Below are 9,175 nucleotides of genomic sequence, written 5' to 3'. Positions count from 1 at the left end.
TAGGGGGTCACCCCCCCCTGTGGAGCTGAGCGGCCACGTGGTGCCCTGACAGGATCTGCCCAGCAACAAGGCGGTCTCTATAAAAGGACGGGCTCGGGCCGGCGGCTCTCTCAGTTCTCACCGTGTGTGTGTCGGTGTTGTGTCTGCATCCCCCCCACCCCCCAACCCCCTCCCCCCCCCGTGTCTCCCCGCTCTCTGTCCCGGTCCCGGTGCGGACTGAAGGAGGGAACTTTCCCGACCCCCCCCCCCCCCCCCGGACAGGGTGACGGTGAGGGACAGACTGTGGGTCGGAGTGCTCTCCCCCCCCCCCCCCCCCACCCCCCACCCTCACCCCCCCTCCCCGGGGCCGCGGCCATGCTGCTGGCGGCGGCCGTTCGGCCGGGTCGCCCGGACTTGGTGCTGTTCCAGCGGGACACGGTGGAGCTGGGGTTAGATGCCGGGGGTTCCCGGTGCGGCTCCGGGGCGGGAGGCTGTGGGAACCGCTCCGAGCTGCTCGCTTACCCGCTCCGGGAGGCGCTGGCTCTCAGCTCGGTGGTCGCTCTCCTGATGGCCCTCACCATCTTCGGTAACGTCCTGGTCATTATCGCCGTGTTCACCAGCCGCGCCCCTCAGGGCTCCTCAGAACCTCTTCCTGGTCTCACTGGCCACCGCCGACATCCTGGTCGCCACCCTGGTAATGCCCTTCTCTCTGGCCAAGGAGCTGATGGGTTATTGGTATTTTGGGCGCCTCTGGTGTCAGGTGCACCTGGCCTTTGATGTGCTGTTCTGTACCGCGTCCATCGCCCACCTTTGTGCCATCAGTTTGGACAGGTACTGGTCCATCAGCCAGGCCATCGAGTATAATCCTGAAGAGGACCCCCCGCAGGATCAAGGGCATCATTGTGATCGTGTGGGTGATCGCTGCGACCATCTCCTGCCCTCGCCCTGATCACCAACACGAACCAGGAGCTGGACTCAAACATCTGTGACATTAATGACCAGGTCTGGTACATCATCTCCTCCTGTATCGCTCCTTCTTCGCTCCGTGTATCATCATGATCCTGGTGTACATCCGGATCTACCAAATCGCCAAGATCCGGAACCGGGGCCGCCCGGGAGACACACACAACGGCGTGAGCCAGCCACCATTCCGCCCAGCAGACCCGGAGCCGGGACAGCAGAGCACCGGCGGGGGCGGGGGGACGGTGGCTGGCTGAGGGGCGAGGACTCCTCATCCTCGGAGCAGCCGCCCTGCCCCGGTCTAGCCCCCTTCCCCGTCCCCGGCTGTACTCCGCCAGCACTCCCACCCACCGCAGCCGCGACACACCGCCGCCGCCCGGAGCCCGGCCAAAGCGACGGGGCAGGTCCGCTGTGTAGACGGCCGCCGGTGAGCAGCGTGGCCCCGCGGAGCCCCGAGCCCAGCCCCGGGCCCTGGCGGGCTAGCAGCAGCAAGAGCGGCCGCTGGAAGGGCCGCCAGAACCGGGAGAAGCGTTTCACCTTTGTGCTGGCGGTGGTGATCGGAGTGTTCGTACTTTGCTGGTTCCCGTTTTTTTTCACCTACTCCCTGATCGCCATCTGCCCCAAACTCTGCCCGGTCCCGGAAAGACTCTTCAAATTCTTCTTCTGGATCGGTTACTGTAACAGTTCCCTGAACCCGCTCATTTACACCGTCTTCAACCAAGACTTCAGGAAGGCGTTCAAAAGGATCCTGTGTCGGGGTCAGCGCCGAGCTCAGAAGGTCTGAAGGACACTGACTGGACCCCCTGGGGGTGAGGGTGGACTCTCCAAAACCCACCCAGGCACCAGCGAGCCCGAGCCGTGTATATTTATAAACAAATGTGACTTTAAGCTCAGAATAAACAGGACACTATGGTTTATTTTGGATTCAGGTCTGTTGTATCATGTGACCGCCGCTGGACACCGGGTCCAAGCAGAGAGACAGTTCGCGGCTCCTGGGACAGGGCACAAGGACCAGCCTCCCAAACCGGCTTTCACCCCCACACCCCCTCCCCTCCCCCCCACTCCCCCTCCCCTCCCCCCCACTCCATTCCAGACTCACTCCCTCTCCCACACTCTCCCTCTGTCCTAGACTCTCTCCCCTGTCCCAGACTCTCTCTCCCCTGTCCCAGACTCCCCCCTGTCCCAGACTCTCTCTCCCCTGTCGCAGACTCTCCCCTGTCGCAGACCCTCTCCCCTGCCCCAGACTCTCTCTCCCCCTGTCCCAGACTCTCTCTTCCCTGTCCCAGACTCTCCCCCTGTCCCAGACTCTCTCTTCCCTGTCCCCAGACTCTCCCCCTGTCTCAGACTCCCTCTCCCACATTCTCCCCCTGTCCCAGACTCTCTCCCCTGTCCCAGACTCTCTCTCCCCCTGTCCCAGACTCTCTCTTCCCTGTCCCAGACTCTCTTCCTGTCCCAGACTCCCCTCTCCCCCTCTCCCAGACTCTCTCCCCTGTCCCAGACTCTCCCCTGTCTCAGACTCTCTCTCCCCTGTCCCAGACTCTCCCCTGTCTCAGACTCTCTCTCCCCTGTCCCAGACTCTCCCCTGTCCCCAGACTCTCTTTCCCCCTGCCCAAGACTCTCTCTCCCCTCTCCCAGACTCTCTCCCCTGTCCCAGACTCTCCCCTGCCCAAGACTCTCTCTCCCCTCTCCCAGACTCTCTCTCCCTCTCCCCCCTGTCCCAGACTCCCCCCTGTCCCAGACTCTCACCCCCCCCGTCCTCGTCTCCCCCCTGTCCCAGACTCCCCCCTGTCCCAGACTCTCAACTCCCCCTGTCCCAGACTCCCCCCTGTCCCAGACTCTCTCTCCCCCTTGTCCCGGGTCAGGGTAAGCGCGGTTGCTGGTGAAGGGGTGTCCGCTCCGCTGATCAATACCGTCCTTAAAGCAGGCATTTTAAAACCTTGTTTCGATTTGTTTTTGAGAGTTTCCTGAGAGGGGGCTTAACCCGCCGCGAAAACATCAAATTGGGCTGAGGTTTCAGGGGCAATTGGCTTAATCCCAGGGGTGGGGCTATCTCCCATTAGATACTGGCCACCGGGAAACGATAAGTGTCCAGATAGACACTAACAGGCCGACCCTGCCAGCAAATCAACCCGACAGGTTCCTGTGGGGAAGGTGTGATTGTACTGGTGGGAGGGAGTGGAGTGGGGTTGGGGGGGTCTGAGGAGATTCACCAGGAGCCTGCCTGAGGATGGAGAGAGACTGGACAGCCAACAGAGGTTTCAGAACAGAGAGGACGGGGGTGTACAGACTTCTGAGGGGCACAGGAGGGTTAGATAGGGAGAAACCTTCCCTCTTAGTGGGGGTGAAGGTGGAGGTGAGGAGGGGGGTGGCAGTAATGGGCAGGGATGCGTTTTAAGAAGCAGAGATTAGAGTGGAAAAAAAACCCCGCCCGGAATGGTTAAGAAGAATTTAAACGAGTTGTGAAATGTTGTAGGATACAGGGGTCCGGGTTCAGTGCTGGGAAATGGGATTAGAATCGATCAGGATGTTTCCTAACCAGAGCGGACATGTCTGTAAATAAAAAACCTCTACTTTCAAAATTCCTACCGATTGACATAATTTTCCTGTCACGTTCAAATTCAAAACTCGAATGAAGGATTTCTCTAATCCTTTTGGGTAACTCAGTCACCTTCTGTTTACTTCAGCTGCTCGTTATCCTCAAATAGCGAAAATCATTCTAAATCTGTTTATTCTTTAAAGGAATGCTGATAATATTATAAACAATAGACCTTAGACCCACGGAATATAATAAAGTAAAAACAATGACTGCAGATGCTGGAATCCAGATACTGGATTAGTGGTGCTGGAAGAGCACAGCAGTTCAGGCAGCATCCGAGGAGCAGTAAAATCGAAGTTTCGGGCAAAAGCCCTTCTTTATTCCTGATGAAGGGCTTTTGCCCGAAACGTTGATTTCGCTGCTCCTTGGATGTTGCCTGAACTGCTGTGCTCTTCCAGCATCACTAATCCAGAACCATGGAATTTAATACCAAGTGAAACAGCCCCTTGTGAATGTCAGTGAGAGTCACCCAGCTTGGACTGGGACAGATCACAGTGACCCCCAGTGCTCCCTGTTAAACAGTCACGTTTTGTTCGAGTTGTCAGCAATATTTGCAACGGAGTTTGGGAACCTGTTAAGTTTTTAACGGGAACAGTGTGTCAGTCTTTCAGCAGTTTTCCCGTCTCCAGCTCGGAATTATCTCGGGCAGGTAATGTGTTTGTGTGAGAGTACCGCACAGGGTCACGAGAGTAAACTGAATATAGATCTGTTAATACTGGGGAAACTCGGCAGGTCCGACAGTGTCAGTGGAAAGAGAAGCACCCGTGAGGAGTGGGGTCTTTAGCAGGAACAGTGGTCAGGGGTTTGGTGGTTTCCTTCAATGGGAATGGAGATCTGAGTGCTGGTGGTATTGATTAAACGGTTAGCTGCCAATAGAGATAGACGCGGCGATTGAGCCTAATGTCTGCAGGTAAATGGCAGCTCTGAGAATAGGAGCAGGCCATTCAGCCCATCAAAGCAATGCCAATTCATTACATCACAGTAGATCTGTAACTGAACTGCACCCACCTGCTTTGTTTAATGCCCTTCTCTGTTCAAACACATAGCAACCTCAGTATCCCCTTCATGGAGAGAGAGTTGCCAATTTCAGCTCTGCCTTGTATGAAAAGTACTTTGGGATTTCTGAATGTTCTAGCTCAATGTTTCTGATCCTGACTGTCCAAACAGAGGAAAGAGTTTTCCTATCAGGGTACCCTGGTGGATGTGATTGTTGAGATAGATTGAGGAGCAGTCCCTGGAAGGTCCAAAAGGACAGGGAGTTAAAGATCAAATATAACAGTTACTTATTTTGCTAACTTTGTGTGAACACCAACTTAAAGTAGTCATATTGTTAGATTTGTAATTTGTTAGATCAACAAGGAACAAAAACATAGATCACAATTAACATTGAGAGAAATCGAGTCGGTGAGAAATTCTATAGCATTAATTGGAGAAACTAAAACACGGTGAACTGTAAAGAAGAAGTTTCATTTTTGATTTTTAGCAAAATGGGATGCTGGGCCATAATGTGTTACTTAGAATAAACAGCTAGAAAGAGAACCAGCATCAAAAAACTTCCTCAAAAATATATCATGACATTTGACATGTAACTAATTTTATTACAATCAATAACGTAGCTGTTCATGCACAATATAGTTTGAAGTGAGCTGGATGGGAGTACTGTTTTCGGTAAGATTATATGAAAGAGGACCTAAACAGAACTTACTGCATTTTCTCATTGTTACCACAGACCATCACAACCTCAAGAGGCAGGTGTTGCCTTTAGTTTAACATTTAGAAGGATAGCACATTAAATACAGAACCATTTCATTGTTACACCAAAGTGCTGGACCTGCTCTTAAATCCACAGTCATCTGAAATGTGGCATTGCTATCATCTGAACATGTGTAAAACCATAATTAAACAAGGAAATATTACAGCACTAGGAGAGATGTTTGGAGGTTGCAGGTGAGACAGTGATCACCTATCAAGATAACTTATACCTTGAATTTTGAACAGGAAGGTGCATTCAAAGGTTGGCTCAGTTTGCGCTTTGCAGAGGTACTTGAAAAGGAATAAAGTAACTGGTTTGTCAGTAACTCCTGGAGATAGTTTAAACAATAGAGGAAATATAAAGGTAGTGTCTGAAGTGCAAGTCGGTAGTGAAGTCAACTGTGTTTGTTCACAAGAAAATCAAATTATAATTCAAATATCTTTATTTGGAGATGTGAATTATTTAAGAGCTTTCATCACAAAGCTAATTTTTAAATGTTTTCTTGCTAACTTTTTACATGCAGATGACAGTAGTAATATTGGTAATATGCAAACGAAAACAGGCAATGGGAATGGTCCAGCTAACAGTTATATAAATAAATAACACAATCTCTACAATTGAATTCTACAGTAAATACATTCGAGTCTGTGCTTTTTGATTTGATTTATTGCCATCACATGAACCGAGAAATGATGAAAAGTGTTGTTTTTGTGTGCTCAACAGGCAGAACATATCATACAGAGTGCATCAGGGTAACAGAACAGAATATGGAATATGGTGTTATAACCACAGAGAGGGTGCAAAGAGAAAGATTCAAATTAAATTTGAGAGGTTCATTCAGAAGCCTGGTAACTGCGGGGAAGAACTGCTCCTGAATTTGTTCAAATGAACATTCCAACGTTTACATTTCTGCCTGATGGAAGAAGGTGCAAGAGAGTATAACTGGGGTGGGAGAGGTCTTTGATTAACTTGGCTGCTTTCCCGAGGAAACAGAAACTTTAGATGGTATAATTTTTGGAATACCCTTTGGAATAACCAGCTCATTATTTGATTCCATCCCCAAAATTATTTTTACTGTCACCTTTTAATTTTTTCCCTTGCAAACTAAGTAAATGGAATTTGATGCAAAAAGTCTTACATTATTTGCTAGTTTTGATTTGTTGCTAAAGAATTAGTAAAGAAATATGTCTATTCCACAAGAGGTCCTCCACTCTTTATCAAGTGTATTCGGCCATCAGATTTGGAATGTTCTGAATGAAGAATGAAGAATTCAGCACCTCGGAGGCAAGATTAAACACTGTTGATGAAAAAGTCAGGTAATAAAATGGTAAAATCAGTGGCCAAATTAGAATTCATTATATTTGTGTAAGCCTTTTTAGTCAACCCGTTCGGCCAGGGTATTCTATGGTAGGTAGGACCTAGATTACTTAAAGGACCGTGTGCAATGAGGCAGAATGTAATAGCCCAACAGTTCACATTATTTTTTGGGGGGAAACATGTTTTCCACAATAGTCTATTTTGTCATTTTAAATGCAGTGTTTGGAGTGTTACACTTGTTCATTGTAACCAGAATCTGTGTGTATGTGTGTCTGTGTGTGTTGCTTTGGTTATTGTTAAGGTTTTGAGAACAGTGGGGGGATGCCTTTCCAGGTAAAAGTTTTAGCAGTTACCCAGCTGAGGCATGTTTAAACTCTGGTCAGCGGGCACAAGCCACAATTTGAGATGGCCTTTTAGAAAGATGTCATGAACCATATAATTTTAAATGCATTTGATTATCAGGTCAGAATCTCACATGAGAGAAATGTTGTACAATGTGTGCCCTGGATTGCCCTGTAATGAACTAAAGTGGGAGTTAATGATAGTGTAGAACAGCAGCATTCTGTTACAATGTAAATGTGTGACTTCCAGTTCAGTCAAGCTCTGGGTTCCTACACCTTCATCACACCATAACTTGTGAGTTATTCACTTAAATTTCTGTCATTGTAGAAACTAAATTCATGTGGCTCCGTGTATGATTCAAAATGTAATGATATCGAATTTGGACAACTAGACATTAATTCAATCAATTTGTTTAATTACAGATGCATACAAAGGTTTGAGGAACTTGTGTTCAGTGTCTTACTGAATTATGTTGATTAGGTGAGGTTTTACAACATTACACAGATTGTTCCCTGTCCTGTACCTGCTTCTTGGCTTGTCGTGACCTCTGATTACTGAAGGAGCGCTCTCTCCAATGTTAACCATGTGTTCTATCTCTCTCCATTCTATTTTGAATACCTCACTCTGTCTGTCACTACATGTGTGATATTAAATCCTTAAGGGACTTTGAGAATTAAAACAACGCTGATTTTAGTTCTAAGTCTACAGTGAACTTTGCCACTGTTAGTTGGCTGTTACTTTTTGTGTAATGTTACAGAATTCGAGTTGCTAGTTGGGATTTTCCAAATTATTATTTTCTTTCTGGAATGAGTGCATTAGGTTCCAAGACTCTTTTGTAAACCACTTGCTTGACTGACGTTCATGACTATAAATTATTGGAAGTCCTCTATTACCAATTGTGTTTTTGTAATTAAGTTGTGTTAATTAGATGATTTGTGACCTGTATTTCAATGGCAAATTTTATAGTTAATGAAAAATAGACTAAGAGTCCACTTGTTGAGAGTTCATGCATCATTTAGCACTACAGAGTCTGGCAGTGTTTGGGGTTGTCTGCACTCTTTGGTTGGGGCTGGGGCAGAGGGTGGGGACCAGAGCAGGAGGTGGGGGCTGGGACTGGGGTGGGATCTGGGGTGGGGGCAGGGGTTCGTGCTTAGGGGCTGGAGCTGGGGTTGGGGTTGGGACTGGGGCTGGGTTTGGGCCTGGGATTAGGGGTGGAGTTGGAGCTAGTGTTGAGGCTGAGGGTTGAGGGGCTGAGTGGCTGAGGAATCAGAAATTGCTGGGAAAATGAGAAAAGGCCAATCTTGGTTTTTAGTGTCAGGAGCATGAGGCAGAGCAGCGATTGAAAGCGAGTCTTTGATCTGCTGTCCATGACATGTCAGATAAAGTTAAAAATCACATTATACCAGGTTATAGTCCAACAGGTTTATTTGGAAGCATCAGTTTTCGAAGCACTGCTCCTTCATCAGGTAGCTGTGGAGCAGGATTTATCGCAAAAGATCACAGTGTAGTGCAACTAAAATGATATATTGAACGAACGTAGATTGCTGTTAAATCTTTCATTTTTTAGAATGGGTTGCAGGTTTTGGTTCATTAATATATAAATCCCAGAACTACTTTCAAGTCACATTCTTGAGATAACTTGAGGTTTTATTAAAAAAGGTGACATCTCAACTCAGACAATGCATTAAAGGTGTGAGGTTAGAATCTGTCTGTATTCCAATCTTGAGTTAGACTGGTTATATTTCCAAAGTAGGAATTTATAAAACATTACATGGGTTGACTGCTTGCAGGTTGTGTGCTTTTTGAGCAAAATAGAATGTATTTGCAAATGCACATTCACCGCATAGCCTTGTATATGTGTGCATGCATGTGAGATTGTGTGTGTGTTTGCATGTGTGTGTGCTTGGAAGAGTGTGTGCATGAGTGTGACAGAGTATAAGCCTGTGAGAGAGAGAGAGTGTATGTGTGTTTGTGGGTGTGGGTGTGAGTGTGGAACGTGTATGTATATGTCTATGAGAGAGCGTGTGTATGAGAGATGGTCTACATGTGTGTGTCTGAGTATGTAAGAGTCTGTGTGTATGTGTGCTTGTTTATGTGTGTGTAAGAGTGTATCATGCAGTGGGGTCATCTGTAGTGTGACATGAACCCAAGGTCCTGGTTGAAACCATCCTCATGAGTAACAAACTTGGCCAACAGCCTCTGCTCGGCCATTCTGCATTGCTGCATAT

At 48.0% G+C, this 9,175-nt stretch overlaps 1 protein-coding gene across 1 annotated transcript; it reads left to right on the top strand.

The window, feature by feature from the left end:
• The first annotated feature begins 347 nt into the window (after positions 1-347).
• Positions 348-1,855, top strand: adra2a (adrenoceptor alpha 2A). Its single transcript, XM_072557038.1, is given in 8 exon segments — positions 348-606; positions 608-844; positions 846-920; positions 922-1,006; positions 1,009-1,193; positions 1,196-1,246; positions 1,248-1,359; positions 1,362-1,855. Coding segments are annotated over 8 exon segments (1,359 nt in total). The 5' UTR covers positions 348-354; the 3' UTR covers positions 1,724-1,855.
• The last annotated feature ends 7,320 nt before the right edge of the window (positions 1,856-9,175 follow it).

The sequence above is a fragment of the Chiloscyllium punctatum genome, chromosome 38 (genome assembly GCF_047496795.1).
Source record: "Chiloscyllium punctatum isolate Juve2018m chromosome 38, sChiPun1.3, whole genome shotgun sequence".
Classification (NCBI taxonomy): Eukaryota; Metazoa; Chordata; class Chondrichthyes; order Orectolobiformes; family Hemiscylliidae; genus Chiloscyllium; species Chiloscyllium punctatum.
Note: the sequence above shows the minus strand (reverse complement) of the source record. Positions and strands in the feature narration are given on the sequence as shown.